Source organism: Colius striatus, chromosome 1 (genome assembly GCF_028858725.1).
Source record: "Colius striatus isolate bColStr4 chromosome 1, bColStr4.1.hap1, whole genome shotgun sequence".
Lineage (NCBI taxonomy): Eukaryota > Metazoa > Chordata > Aves > Coliiformes > Coliidae > Colius > Colius striatus.
This window is the reverse complement of record NC_084759.1, coordinates 95,571,932-95,586,679: the sequence shown is the minus strand read 5'-3', so window position 1 is coordinate 95,586,679 and position 14,748 is coordinate 95,571,932. Positions and strand designations below refer to the sequence as shown.

Below are 14,748 nucleotides of genomic sequence, written 5' to 3'. Positions count from 1 at the left end.
TAGAATTAGTGGATGAAACTTCCATGTGTGCTGACCCTGTCACACTCCACTGCATAGCGGGTGGATGTAGTCGGTGTGTGCTGCTCCATGGTGACAAAAGACAGGGGAGTCACCCACACCTAAGCAAAGTCAGCGGGACTGCACCCAGACCAGCCTTGTAGCCTTTTTTAATAACAGAAGCTGACAAAGGGGCCAGAAATAAATGTATTGAAGACTCACAAAAAATGGTATTTTTAGTTGGTGACAGTAAATACCTTGAGAAAAGAACCTTTTACTCTATGAATGATAAAATTGCTCCTTCTTTCCCCCAATTTAATGCTGGTTTTGATCAAGGATGCTGAATATTCTGGTAAAAGTAGTGATGTTGGCATCTTTGGTGTAGGCCAGATCATAAAGTCGAAAGATAAACTCTTCTTCGGGTAACATTTGTATTGCCTGCACTGGGCATTTCACTGGAGATCAGGTTTCGTGCAATGCATCATATGATGTCTGTTTATGCATTTTCTCTTTAGCTACTTTATGCTGACCTCCCATCTCCTGCCTTTCCTGTGCCCAGGCCCTGGGTTCAAGATGCGCTGTAGAGGTTATGACGATCGGGCATCGTTAACGTATCTTCAACCACGGCCCCAACGAACAGCTTGGCAAACCCGTGGTGAATGTCCGCGCGCTGTCTCCGCCCTTTCTGGAAAGGAGAACGCAGCCGTGGCGAACGGGGGAGCCTTTGGAAAGGGGGTGCGGCGGCCGGGCCGCGGGTGCTGTCCCCGCTGGCGGGGCGGCGATAGCCGCGGCCCCCTCACGCCCCGCCCGCCTCACGCCCCGCCCGCCTCACGCCCCGCCCGCCTCACGCCCCGCCCGCCTCACGCCCCGCCCGCCTCACGCCCCGCCCGCCTCACGCCCCGCCCGCCTCACGCCCCGCCCGCCTCACGCCCCGCCCGCCTCACGCCCCGCCCGCCTCACGCCCCGCCCGCCTCACGCCCCGCCCGCCTCACGCCCCGCCCGCCTCACGCCCCGCCCGCCTCACGCCCCGCCCCGCCGCTGGGAGGCGGAAGGGTTTCGGGGCGGCTCCTCGTTGCCGCCCGGCGGCCCGCGAGGGCTGCGCCCGGTGCCATGGCGCGGCGGCGACGACACCTCCGCTGTTGAGGGACGCCCGCGCCGCCACCCGCCGCGGCCGCTATGGCCACCGTCTTCTGGTGCGTCCTCTGCAGCGGCCTCTTGCTCTGCGGTGAGTCCGCCCGGGGCTGGCGGGGGCGGTGGCGGGTTCAGTCCCGCCCGGTCGAGGGGTGGGCCCCGTGAAGGTGCGGGGAGCGCAGCCGACAGCAGTCTCCCTGGCCGCGCCGCCCCGAGAGCACGGGGACCTCAGGCGCCGCAGCCGTGACCAGCCGAGCGGCCCCGACGGCGACCGAGCAGCCGGGCGGGTGTCCGCTGCCGCGGGGAGCGGGGAAGAGGCCAGGGGCTGGCGGGCCGGGGGCTGGCGAGGCGGCGGCGGCGGCGGGACGTGCCGTGGCCGGGCAGCAGCTCCCGCTGCCCACCCACGCTTTTCTTCTTCCCCGAAGGCTGTGTCTGTGCCGAGAAACTGGAACTTTACTTTTCGGTTTTGGACACTTGTGGGTGACGCAGGCGTGTGGGAGCAAACCACACATCGTGGCACAGCACCATGCGGTGTTGGCGTGAGCGCGGGGGTAGCCGTGCCTGCCGATCCCGGCATAAACTGTCTTTCTCTGGCAGGCAAAAGCTCCTAGGGACCAGCCACCACGGCCACTTAGTGTGGTCCGGGCCACACGTTTCCCACATCCAAGACTGCCGTGTGAACCGAGTAAAAAGCTTTCATTTACAAAGTACAACACCACTGAAGTATTTTCCCATGTCTTTGGACCCACAGTGTTGAATGAAAAAAACTATTAAATGGAGGCTTTTCCCAGTAGAAAATGCTGTGAGAAAAGTGAGTCTTCAAAGGCATCGTGCTTTTTATTGGGAATTTACAAGCATAACCTTTGGAGGGAGCTTCCTCAGAGCGTGGGCAACACCTTAGAGAGGGTCCTCTGTAACAAGGACCCCGTAGTGCGGGAGAGGACAAATTAGATACTTTGTACTAGACAGATTGTTTTCCAGCTGTGGTGTTAACGCTGAACCCATCTTTCCCTGGTGTTCCGCATACCTGGGGTTTTGCAGGTGGGAGAAGGTGTGGGAGTGGGAAACCAGAGGTGCCTGCAGAGGGGTGCAGCATGCACGTGGGCAGAGATCTCTGAGAGAGTGCCCAAGTGGGAGCACACACACAGGGACAGCATCTCTCGAGGAGGTCTGGGCGCAGGGGAGCACGCAACTAATGCTTTTCCAAGGTGACACACGTTTGGGTTGATTCTTTGGGTACAAGGGTAACGTTGGAGGAATTCAGTCGGTGACGTCGTTTTTATTTAAGCAGGGTTTAGATTTAAAACTCACCTGCTAAAGGTGGTTAACTGACATTTTCATTTCACTTATTTATGCATCAACTATAGACATACAAAACCAGTTATTGTGTTGGGGTTTTTTTTTCTTAGAGTTTGCATCATTAGGTTTTCTTCCTGTAACATTTAAGCACTAATCTGAGCCGACAGGCTTTGTTTGCATTGATCATTTGTGTTGCAATAATGGGCCAAAATATTTTCTGTTTCGGTTTCGATACCAGCAATTAAACAATTAAACCACAGTAGTTATGGACTGTTCATCGATACTACTTTAGGGTTTCCATGTGTTCAGTTTCAATAAAGTGAAACAACTGTGTTTTCATCACTTATCAAGAGTGCCAATTAGTGATAAATTTCTCTCTATGGTATGTTTAGTAGCTCTCTTGACTTCAAAGGTACTTCTTGTTTATCTGTTTTTCAAAAGGGTGGCTTAATAACAGAATGAGTAAAGCACTTTAAATGGCAATGCTAATCCATGAAGTGAGGATATATACATGCTTATGGCAGATTGGTTTAAAAATTCAGGTTTGTACCCAGGTCTGTGTAGAAAAACTGTTCACATACCTCTTCAGGGGAGAAAAAAAAAGGCCACAAGAAGTCAGTACTCTCACCCATGTTATTTCCATCCTGCTACTGGGGCTCTACTTGATTTTGCCAATCTCAGTGAGAGTTCATGCACATAGCTCCATGGGTCCTGTGTCTTAGGCAGTAACAAGTTAGTCATGCATAATAAATGATGATATCATAAATGCCTGTACTTACTGGAAGTCGTTGATGCTGGCTAAATTGGTTTTGTTGCACAAGCTCAGAAGGAACGATAGGCATCGGGAGTAAAATTAATTGAAGTCTGTTTTTTAAAAAGTGTCTGAGGCAAGGAAGGGAAAGAAGGCCGTATTTAAGTTTTGGATGATTGAGAATTTGCCAGAGGAACACATACTAAATAAAATATTTGGTTTTGATTGCTCCCACAGTATCTGGAATAGTGCCAAAACCCCAAAACGCAAGGATTATTTCGTTTAATCTTCATAGCATTTTACGGTGGGATGCACCTAGTTTTTACAAAGGGAATGTAACTTACACTGTCCGGGCTAAGAGGTAAGTCTGGAGGAGCTGTACTTTCTTTAATTTGCATCTTACAGCTCTGTGTGTTTGTGATTTGCTTCCTTTTTTATAGGAAGATGAGTAGCTGTCCCTTTCTTTTAGCTCGTGGGAGGCTCATCTTCTGAGCAGAGCAGAGGAATTTTCCACCATTTTCACAGCCAAGGCAGCTTTCTATGTACTTTTTTGAGGAACCAGAGACATGTTTCGACATTGGCTATTTGGTAGCTGTGTGTGTGTTTTTTCTCTACCATGTAGCTGTCACCTGTGATTCCAGAGATTTGATCCTGCTGTGAGCATTAGGACCTTACCTGGTCTTTTGCTCCAGCAGCATTTTGTGTATTGCCACCAATGCAGCCAGCTTGCCCTTAGTGGAAATTGCCAGACCAACTGCAGGCTGGTGGCTCCTCCTTTTAGTCCCTTAAACTGATGACACACTTTCTGAGGTTCCCTTTTGTCGGTTCTGGTGGGTCGATTTAGCTTTGATTTGGTTTTGCCACTGTATTGGTCTTTCCTGTCCAGAAAAGCAGTCTGTGCGGCTGTACCGAGGAAGGGGGCCTGCAATTACCTGTTGATGGCCACATTCCTGGGCAGGCTTTTGATGCAAAACAGAAAGAATATCATCTAATGAACAGTTCCCAGTCAGATCTTGAGCTCTACTTTCTCTGGCTTTTCCTTATATGCATATCTTAAAGACAGATCTGAACAAAGTCTGAATTGGATAGCAAAGCCGTGTGTAGTAATACTGTTGTAATATTTGCAGACTTGTCTGATAACTGCTGTCTGTTGGATCAAGTTTTGTAGCTAAGAAAAGGACATCTATGTCCTGAATCATAATATTAATCTCTATCACGGGTTTATAGATGCATATAAAATGTTTATTGTTTGCATGTACACACTAATGATGTTTCTTAGTTGCTGGATCTATTTTTTCTTGTTCATGAGTCATAACTGCTTATATTAACAAACAGATATGCCACTTTTTCAGTCAACTGAAAGACATTTAGTCAGTTATAATTTACACATCGTATACCTTTTGTTTGTCTTCCATACAGCATCAAATTCTCTGTAAACACCTATAAAAATGTGAGCACAAACTTGAGCCTCACGGAGTGCGATGTCTCCTCACTGTCTGCATACGGAGACTACATTTTACAGGTCAGAGCGGAGTCAGACAACAACCATTCAGACTGGGTGGCCATCAGGTTTAAGCCATTGGATGACAGTAAGCCCTTTTCTCATCATCTACAAAAATACTAATGCACCTTTACAGTTTGGCACCATAAGAAAAGCAACAGCATGCAGATCATTTAAACTACAAAATCTTAAGTCTCTTTTTTTTTGAAAGCAGAAGTTGCCATCAGAAAGGTTCACTATCACAGCTAGATGTTAGTATTGGTACTTTAAACCCCTTTTGTGCAAGTTTAAAACAAAACCAGGCTTTTTTCCCTTAAAATAAGGATAATTTCTATTTTTTCAGCCAGAGAGAGCTTTTCTAGGGTTCAGACTTCCTGAGTCCATATAAGTTCAATTACTCTCTTCCTCGTGATTATGTCAGGAAAAAAGCATTCCTCTTTTTTTTTTAACTTAAAAAAGCCCAAACCAAAAACCAGCTCTATAGAGAAAGATTAATTTTTAATTGAAAGATCTTCATTGCACCATATTGCCATTCTCTTAGTGAAGATTTACAGTCTTTTTACAAGAGATAATGTAGACATTGCCTTGTATTAGAGCCCACAAGAGAGATATTAATCATGTTGCTGTCACTTGAGTTTGGAACTGACAGTGTGTTTTTTACCAGTGTGTGTCCTTTGGTTTGTACATTCTAACTCCACTCATAAGCGAAAAAACCAGATTATTTTAGATTATGTAGTTAATGTCATCAAGTCTTTTTTTTCTTTTCACAGCAGGACGCTTCTGTGTACACCTTATCTTCGTGAAAAAAAAATTTAATTGTTTTTTATCTTGTTCTGCCTCTATTTGTTTAAATTTCATCATTCTGTTCCTTGCATTTCAGAGCACAGTTTTTAAGATTACAGCCTTATTTTTCAAAATGCTTTTATTGGTTATCTCTACAAAAGCATAGTGCTTACATAATTTTATCTGCCCAGAAAGGAAACTGTGAAAAAAAAAAACCAAAATCCAACAGTGTAAGTGTAGACTACAGCCAAAAGAAAACGTAATACAAAAAAAATATGGGTGGATTTTCTGAGTAGAAAGCAAACTTGTAAATCACTAACAGACCTGTAGTTTTTGGAACAGGCTTGGCTTTGAAAAGGCAGCTTCTTCCTGAATGGAAAAATCTGAGTATAAAACTACTAGGAAAGAAAGACCTGGGAGTACTGGCCAGCTGACCAAATCTCAGAGGAGACCATGAGAATCTTTTGTGTTGTCATAGCTGATCTGAGCAGGGCATTATGATACAAAAATCCAATACTCTTTTCTGTGTTATTATTTCTGCTAGTGCTTTTTTAAAAAATAAATTCTACACTGTATTGTAGGAATAGCCTACGAAAACCAGAGTAACCAAGACCCCCCTCCCATTTTTCTGTAAGCTCAACAACATATTCATGAGCATTGCATGAATAGATGGTTCAGCAAGCAGGGTTTTAAAAATTATTTTTAATTATAAAAGTACATATTTCTATTGGCTAAGAAGGCCAATAGCATTCTGGGATGCATCAAGAAGAGTGTGTCAAGGGAGATTCTGCTCCCCCTCTACTCTGCCCTGGTGAGGCCTCATCTGGAGTCCTGTGTCCAGTTTTGGGCTCCCCGGCTCAAGAGGGACAGGGAACTACTGGAGTCCAGCACAGGGCCACCAAGATGATCAGGGCACTGGAGCATCTTCCTTATGAGGAAAGGCTGCGGGAACTGGGGCTGTTTAGTCTGGAGGAGACTGAGGGGGAATCTCATTAATATTTACAAATATCTAAATGGGGGATGTCAGGGGGTTGGGGCATCTCTTTTTTCTGTGGTATCTAGCAACAGGACAAGGGGTAATGGGGATGAAGCTGGAACACAAAAAGTTCCATTTAAACATAAGAAAAAACTATTTTACTGTTCAGATGAGGGAGACCTGGCACAGGCTGCCCAGGGAGAATGTGGAGTTTCCTTCTCTGGAGGTTTTCAAAGCCCATCTGGATGTATTCCTGTGTGACCTGATCTAGGTGGACCTGCTTCTGCAGGGGAGTTGGACTAGATAATTTCTAAAGGTCCCTTCCAACCTCTACCATTCTATGATTTTAGGATTCTAGAGGGATGAAAAATTGTCTATATATTGGGCTCTTTCTTTCTTAGACTCTTAATAGTGTGGCTGTAGCCAGGCAGAACTTCAGTAGAGGCAGCCAAAGCAAAATGGTTTGCCAGAATTATAGGAGACTTTAACGTAGAGCTCATTGTCAACACAACTTGGTTGATAACTAAACAACGCATGAAGTAACTGTGGCACAAAAACATAGTAAGGACAAACCATTTACAAAATTTAAGAATAGAATATTCAGTCTGAGGAGCGCCATTGGTAACATATGCAGAAATAAGTGAAATGTTTCAGATTTTGAAAACAAGCACAATGAAAGACATATTAAAATGCATCACTAGAGGTTCTACTCAGAAAAGACAGATGTTGTCACAGCTTGGCCCAAAAGGAGAAGTGAGTGATAACTGATAGAAATAGTCCTTCCTCTCCCAGGAGTCACCACAGCTGGCAAAAGAGAACTGGGTTAATTTAGTGTGTGGGCAGTATAGCCTGCAATAGTATCTGTTATTTAACTGCAAAAAGAAATTGCTTTCAAGACCAGTTCTGTAAGAAAAGGATTTATTTACGCCTGACTCATGAAAGGAAATGACTTCCTTCTAGTACATAAAATCATTTAAAGCGTGAACTGTCATGTGTTATGTAAAAATGTCAAATTGAAAACAATGCAAAGCCAAATTCCCTTCATTCTTCTCTTCCATCATTCTAATATATAGCAGTCATCGGGCCGCCTGATGTAAAGGCGAAGTCAGAATCTGGGTCCCTGCACGTGGATTTCATAGGCCCTTTTGCTGAACATGACCAGGAAAAGTGGCCTCTAAAGCAACATTACGGTTCGTGGAATTACAGAATACTGTACTGGAAGAAAGGCAGCAATGCAGAGGTAATTTCTGCTTCCTGGGTATTGTGCCTCTGAGACTTTGATATGTGCTTTTCATGGTGAAATACCATTCTGATGAAGTTCTGAAAGGTAACGGTACTGAAATAAAAATACATCTCTACTAAATACAGCATAATGAGGTCTAGTCACTACAGCTGCTGTTCAGAGCAAATGGCAGAAAGCTGTGTAGTTAAGCAGTACCATGGATACCATTTGCTCTTTCCATAATTAGAAATAACTGCCACACGATGCCAGTTTATTCCCTCAGTTTAGTGATGTGTTTATTTGCGGTGCAGCCTTCCCCACCAAATCTCTACATTTCACACATACAAGCAAATGTAAACTCAGAAGCTGTAACACCAGCAGTGCCTGTGATCATGGTGATAAGATGAATTAGATTCAAATCTCATGTAATTTAAGTATTTGTGGTCTTCATGGGACTTTGGGCTTTGAATACCACCATGGATGAGGCCTTATATTAACCCTCACCTCTTCAATTTCTGTCAGCTGTCATTTCCTTTCTTCCTGTCACACACAGCCTCTTCCATAGATAGATGTGTTACTCAGCTCAAAAGGCTGCTCCTTACGAAATGCATAAAGAAAGATCATAAATAATATATTAATTATAGGGTCATGAGTTGTATTACAGGAAAAAAGGAGGCCCTTTGCTGGAAGATAGCAGGCACAGTACAATTAGTGCTTTGTACATCAGCACAATTTTCACAGAATAAGATTCCACTACATCTAATTCTGATTAGTATTTGTTGCCTTCCAAAATTCTTTGGCCTTCAGTTCCAGAAAATGAGGGACTGTCATTTCCAAAAACCAGACAAGGGGTAATGGGATGAAGCTGGAACACAAAAAGTTCCACTTAAACATAAGGAAAAACTATTTCACTGTTCAGGTGAGGGAGCCCTGGCACAGGCTGCCCAGGGAGGGTGTGGACTCTCCTTCCTTGGAGGTCTTCAAGACCCACCTGGACACGTTCCTATGCAACCTGATCCAGGTGAACCTGCTTCTGCAGGGGGATTGGACTAGATGATATCTAAAGGTCCCTTCCAACTCTAACATTCTATGATTCTATGACTGGTTTTCATTTCCCAAACTACAAGAAATAAAGGGATTTCTGCATATGGATTGCAGACTTAGCCAGATTACTGGAGAAAGTAGGAACTTCAGGTTGAATCTGGGCTTGTAACAGTTCAGAGCAGAAGTCTAGGAAATTTCATAGGGATTAAAGAAGCAAAAGGCATAGACTGTGTAACTTCTAGGGTTTGTTTTTGTGAAGTGGATGAGAACATTGAAACCTGCCTATAAGGTCTTCTCACCCCAGAGAATCTGTTATCAAGTAATGAAGGATGTTGTAGGGAATCCTGTACTCTACAGGGACTGTGTAGTTCATGCTTCTGAACAGCAGATTCTCTCTTCTGTCAGTCACCTAACAGCTTCCACAAGCCTTTTTCTTTCTCTTTTCTCGCTCTGTCTCAAATTAAATTATGTTTGCCTGTGACAGCACTCTTAGTTGATTCCATTTGGTTAAGGAACTGTTTCTTTCTGCAAGCAGATATCATCTGTCACATATCTGTATGCAGAGTTATCAGTTATGTGCCACAGGCAGGGAATTTTGTTGTCTTTAAAAGCCTTATTCACATGTGACTGTAACTGCTAGGATTTGTTTTACTAAATGTAATCTTAATTACTGAGCTAGTCCGTTCACTGGACTTGTGCGTTTCAATGTTTTTTTCTATTCTCCTGTGTCATTAGGTAAAGCACATTGATACTAAACATAACTCTGAAATACTATCTCAGTTGGAGCCATGGACAAAATATTGTCTTCAAGTGCAAGCAGTTATCCCTGAGTGGAACAAAACAGGGCAACTGAGCGAAGAACTTTGTGAGCAGACAACCCACAATGGTAATACCTGGTGCCTCAGCATGGGACATGGGGTGTAGGGAACTGAGAAATGTGCAAAGCCATTCAAAATGAAAATCAGCCTAATGTGGAAATCTTCCCCAAATGGATGTGTTTGTTACTGTAGTATTGTTTGGTGGGTAATATCTGTGTACCTTTGGAGGGGAGATGTTGGGAACAAGGTGAAACCCATAAGCACTATGGCACCAACAGCATGATGCTTCACTTCACTGCAAAGGGCTCTGTGTTCCTCATTCTCTGAAAGTCAAGAGTTAAATGGAATATAGGCTTTTCACCGATCACACGTGAATTGCTTTGTCCATCAGCTGTATCCATTATCCTATGAAAGCTTTTGTTGCCTATATTTGTAGCTGAGGAAGGGGTTGGACCCTGTCTTGCTCTCCATCCGTGATGATACGGCCCGTGTCTGTCAGGAGACTAGGCTGTGATGCTCTTACTTTGTCAAACACACAGCAGTTGATATGTGTTATTCACAGTTATTCAGTGTGTTATCCACAGCAGTTAATCATCAATGATAGAAACAAATCTTTTTGTTAGGTATGTGCCTTCTTCTTTGGAAGGCAGCTAAATACCAACATGCCAGCTTAGCTACTGTATGTGGAGTCCAGCCTTAACCACCACATGGTCTGACCCCAGCATCTCAGCAAGATGCTTCATATCTCTAGTTAAAAGAAGTGATGGGGTCCTGGGTACCGTCTTTTGCATAGGCATAATGTGTATTTCAGCCAACTTACACCCTGATAACCTGTGGAAAATTGGAGGCAGAGACACCATAAGGAAGCCATCTAAGGGAAGCCTGGGGAAGTCACTGTGCTAACTGATTTCTCATGTGTTTTTTCCTCATAAAACATTTCCCCATCTATCTTTCCTAAATTTACATTATCATTATGCTCTGCAGTTGAATTGGTGTGTTTTGGTGGTGGTGTTGCTTGTTAGTTCGTGGCTAGAACAGCGCTTAGCAGGTGTAGGTTGGTTTAAAACATTTATACAGTGATGTATGGATATATTTTCATTCTCATTGCCTGTTGTGAAATCCCTGGGCATGACATAATTTTAAAGGCTGAGCAGTTTGGAATTTTACAGACTTTTGTCCCCTGCTGTCTTTATTTTGCTGCCATTTTTAACGGATTTCTTGAAAAGTGGAAGCCTCTACTCTGGTAGTTTTATGTGTCAATTCCTACGCTCCTGAAACAGTAAAGACTGTACAGGAGCTTTTTACGTGATTTTCACTCTGTGGATGGTTCTGTTGGTGGTTTTTTTCCTTTAATCACTTCCCTGATATTGCTTCTAGAATCACCAGTGTGTTGTACCTAAATACAATGGCTTGTAACCTTCCTTTATTGGGAACTTCCTCAGCCTATTCAGACTAAAAATTTAAGAGCTAAGAGGTATTTTGCATCTGGAAACACTTCTGCAGTTACAGTTTCATAATAGTTTGGGGTGTTTTTTTTAATGTCATAGAGAAGGTGATAATTTGGAAAGAATATATTCAAGAAATTAATAATCACTGGTTTAATTTTCTTTTTCTCATCTCTTGCAGGTGTAACTCCTGTGTGGATAGTTGTGTCAGTTCTTATAGGATCAATGTTGGTTGTTGTAATAGCCGTTCCCGTTTGTTTCTTTTCATTTTTGTATCTGTATCGACTCACCAAACATGTTTTCTGCCCTTCATATATTTTCCCACAACACTTGAAAGAGGTTTGTTTTCTAACACAATTAAAATCAGCCTTTTCAATAGACCTGCCTGCTTTTCAAAGCCTTCTCTGTGCCAAAATCTTTAGAACTTCTTTTGTTTTGTCTTCTTTCATGTACACTTGATTGTTACCACTCTGTAAAGCTCAGAGTATTCTCAGGCAGTTTTAGACTCTAAGGAACAATGCTGGTTCTCTGTTGTTATATAGTTGTTGTGTATGGTAAAACTCTTCTGCAAAACATAAAAAGCCTTTCAAACAGGCGTAAATCATGAAGTTGTGAACTTTGGAAGAAGATGACAAATTAAGGTACTTTTCAGTGTGAGAAAGTGGAAGTTAGTTCATTGTAGAGTTAATTTCTGGTATTATAAAATCATACATTTCATTAGTGTTACCTCAGGTTTTTTTAATCAAGTTCCATGGCACTGCATAGACATAAGTAAGAAGCAGTGAAATTAAGACTTCCTTTGGAAGTGTACTGATGTGCAATAAACTCTTAAAATATCATCATTTTGAACTGTTCTTTACAGAATGGTCAAAAATATTTAACAGCCAAATAATTAAAAAACTTGGCCTGGGCTCTTATTCCTAAAAACTGCATAATTTGTCATATGAGGCTTTATACGGCTTAGGAACAGCATGTTTTCTTTCATTTTAAAGTGGGAGTATAACAGGTGTTAACCTTCAGTTCCTCTTTCTAGATAGCAAACAACTGAGACATCTCTCTTCCTTGTCTCTATTTTAGACTTAAAGTAATTGCACATTTGTTCTCCCGAAACAAAGTATTTCACAAGTATAATAATGAAGTTTAATTTAAGTAAAGAATGTGGTGAAGCTTGAAAATTCAAGATAAAAGGAGAGCAATGGATGTTAGCCATTACTTTGGGGAATACCACTGACCCTGTTACCCATATAGCAACAAAAAAAGGCTGTATCAGTCTTCTCCAAGAAGTAAGGCTACTTGGAGCATTACGTATGTTAAAGTTAGCAGCCAATACTCTTCTGAATTTTGTGCAGTTTCTCTGGGTCTGTTATTGTGACTTTAGAGTTCAGCAGACTAAGGCTTCGCAGGTGGATTAGCACTCAGCCTGTGCTTGAAGTTGAGCACAGGCTCAGCACACAGCAGCTTGCTGAACCTGGAGCTCAGCTGTTGGGAAAGTGGCATTGGTCTGATCAATACAGGATGTGGTCAATGGTCATTTTGCTCAGGTTTCTAACAAGAAAGGGAGATTATTTTGTGTTAATTGGTTATAGTGGGTAATCACAGTAATCAAAGGTCAGTTGTGCTGAACTTATATGATTTATCAAAGGCAGTGGTGTCACTACACCAGCATTTGACATTGCAGGTTACTTACTGATGGAACATTTCCAATCATAGTTTGCAAGAAGAAAGTCTAATGGTAATAATACTAGTATTTATTTTTTTGTAATGACAGTGAATGGGACTCCTGATAGAGCAGCTCATTTCTCATGTAAAATGCACTGAAGTAACAGACTGGGGTCAGGTCAGAAGAGCAAAAGCAGCTGTACTCCTCCAGTCACTACCAATAAAATGAACTGGTACTTCAGCTGCCAAAAGGAGCGGTTGATGTGTTATTACAGTGATGAGTAGGTGTGCTGTTCTTGTGCTGACATTCAAAACACAGTGATGACACCCTTCAAAGTCCATGTTGATTCTTGGGGCTGGTTCCATCTTATCAACAGCAGAGGGAGTGGGAGGAAGTTGTGATATTTCAGTACAAAGATTAAGGCACCTTTCTCACTGAATGGCAAAGCTTCCCTCACTCTCCTTTACTTAAGTGGTTATGGTTTGTGTTGACTATTTTAAAGTTTGATATCTGAGCAGACAGCTCTCTGAGATGGCAGGAAGAATGCACAACTCCTGGAGCTGTTTCACAAATCCCTCTGCAAACTCCTTCACTTACAGCCAACGTCCTGTTTTTAGTTTTTGTCTCTGAAGAAAACCTAGGTGTTTTATTTTTTAATAAAGTTTCTGTTCCAAAGAAGCCACTAACCCCTGGGGTATGTTCTTGCAAATAAAGACAAATCTGACTCACCTCCAAGCCTTGTACAGGATGTTAAAGTGAGCAGAAAGGTTATTACACTGTCCCCACTCTGGGACTTCAAGGGATTGAGAAAGCTAGTTGATGTGTGGAAAACAATAGAAAACGTATTTCTAAGCAGACAGGATGGTATGGCTGGTGCAGCCTAATTCTCATTTCCTCTTTCTTTCACAGTTTTTGACCAAACCTCCCAGTGGTGTGCAGCTTTTTTCTCCATGCCCACAAGAAGAGAATCTTTTTTATGACAAGCTAACTGTCATTTCAGAAGAATCCAAAAATCAGGGTGAAGAAACTAGGGATGAGGCCAGCAAGATGACAGAGCACCTTCAGGACTCTGAAAAAGAAGACTCCATTTCAAGAATAGTACCATCTTCAGAAAAGGCCTAAAATGCACTCCTCGTACTTCAGTCAGGCTGCTGAGTTCATCTTCTTACTACTGCATTAAGACAGTGAAAATTCATTTATGAAAATGTGTACACAGACTTTTGACAGTAATTTTTTTTTTAAGTACAAGAAATTTGACTATAAATGAGGAATTAAATGATAATGTAGTTTTTGCCACTGTTTGTAGTGGCTCACTGTTAAGCTGTAGCAATATCTGGAACTGTATTTTGACATTAATTTAAAAAGCAAAAAATCATATCTATGTAATACTAATTAATTTAACTCTGATGAACTATTTATTGAAAAATATAATTGAAATGGCACATTGTATAACGTTTGTAAAAGAAAATAGTATTTTGTAAAGAAAGAACTGATCTGACATATTTTTTTAGATGAGAAATTGTGCATATTTCTTAAGGAGATCCCTAGTGGCAGAATCTTTCTATTGAATATTTTTTTACCTGATGCAAAACCGTAAAGTTATGATGATGGGATGAACTTGGTTATGAATAAACCAAACACAAATATTCAGTGTGTTTTGCATTGCAAAGTGTTTCTCTTACTTCATTGCTAAGGGTAATGAGAACATAGCAGCGCACTGCTTAGATAGCCCTCCATGTTCTGGTGTTGCTCGGTGGCCTTCAGCCTCTGCCCTGCAGTTTCTACAGCTAATTAAATTTTACCTCCCTAACCCAGCATCCACTGAAGCTCGTGGAACCCTCCGGAGCTGAAGTGGGAGTTAAAAGGTAGGTTCATTTTCTTTATCTACTGATATGTATTCTTAATTAAAGAAAAAACCCAGTTGATCCGGGTTGATGCGACTCCTCTGCTACATAATAGAGTCTGGCTCTGTTCATGCACCTGAAGTTTATGTCCACACCAACAGCAGGATATATAAAGGGTGACCCTTCACACCCTGCGCTAATGGTATGACACAACAGTTTTTGTGTATTATTACATCAAAATGAGCCTGAAAAGCTTAAATCCGGTCAGCAAAAATAA

The 14,748-nt window shown here is 42.4% G+C and overlaps 1 protein-coding gene across 3 annotated transcripts; it reads left to right on the top strand.

Annotated features, from left to right (window-relative positions):
- The first annotated feature begins 1,089 nt into the window (after positions 1 to 1,089).
- On the top strand, positions 1,090 to 14,273 carry IL10RB (interleukin 10 receptor subunit beta). Of its 3 annotated transcripts, XM_062001683.1 has the most exons (8): positions 1,135 to 1,222; positions 1,726 to 1,939; positions 3,416 to 3,539; positions 4,598 to 4,767; positions 7,512 to 7,678; positions 9,440 to 9,590; positions 11,149 to 11,306; positions 13,537 to 14,273. In XM_062001683.1, the coding sequence occupies exons 2-8, from the start codon at positions 1,903 to 1,905 to the stop codon at positions 13,747 to 13,749; spliced, it is 1,020 nt and encodes a 339-aa protein (XP_061857667.1). In that variant the 5' UTR covers positions 1,135 to 1,222; positions 1,726 to 1,902; the 3' UTR covers positions 13,750 to 14,273. The 3 variants fall into 3 exon arrangements, with proteins under 3 accessions (XP_061857661.1, XP_061857674.1, XP_061857667.1); XM_062001677.1 differs by lacking the exon at positions 1,726 to 1,939 and having other exon boundaries at positions 1,090 to 1,222; XM_062001690.1 differs by lacking the exons at positions 1,726 to 1,939; positions 11,149 to 11,306 and having other exon boundaries at positions 1,090 to 1,222; positions 13,537 to 13,694.
- The last annotated feature ends 475 nt before the right edge of the window (positions 14,274 to 14,748 follow it).

What these genes read in the sequence shown, in the direction of transcription:
- IL10RB (XM_062001677.1), top strand. Translation starts at nt 1,174, where the DNA reads ATGGCCACCGTCTTCTGGTGCGTCCTCTGCAGCGGCCTCTTGCTCTGC. An exon ending in TGAGCAGACAACCCACAATG is followed by an intron (nt 9,591 to 11,148) that starts GTAATACCTGGT and finishes CATCTCTTGCAG; the next exon opens with GTGTAACTCCTGTGTGGATA. An exon ending in TCCCACAACACTTGAAAGAG is followed by an intron (nt 11,307 to 13,536) that starts GTTTGTTTTCTA and finishes TTTCTTTCACAG; the next exon opens with TTTTTGACCAAACCTCCCAG.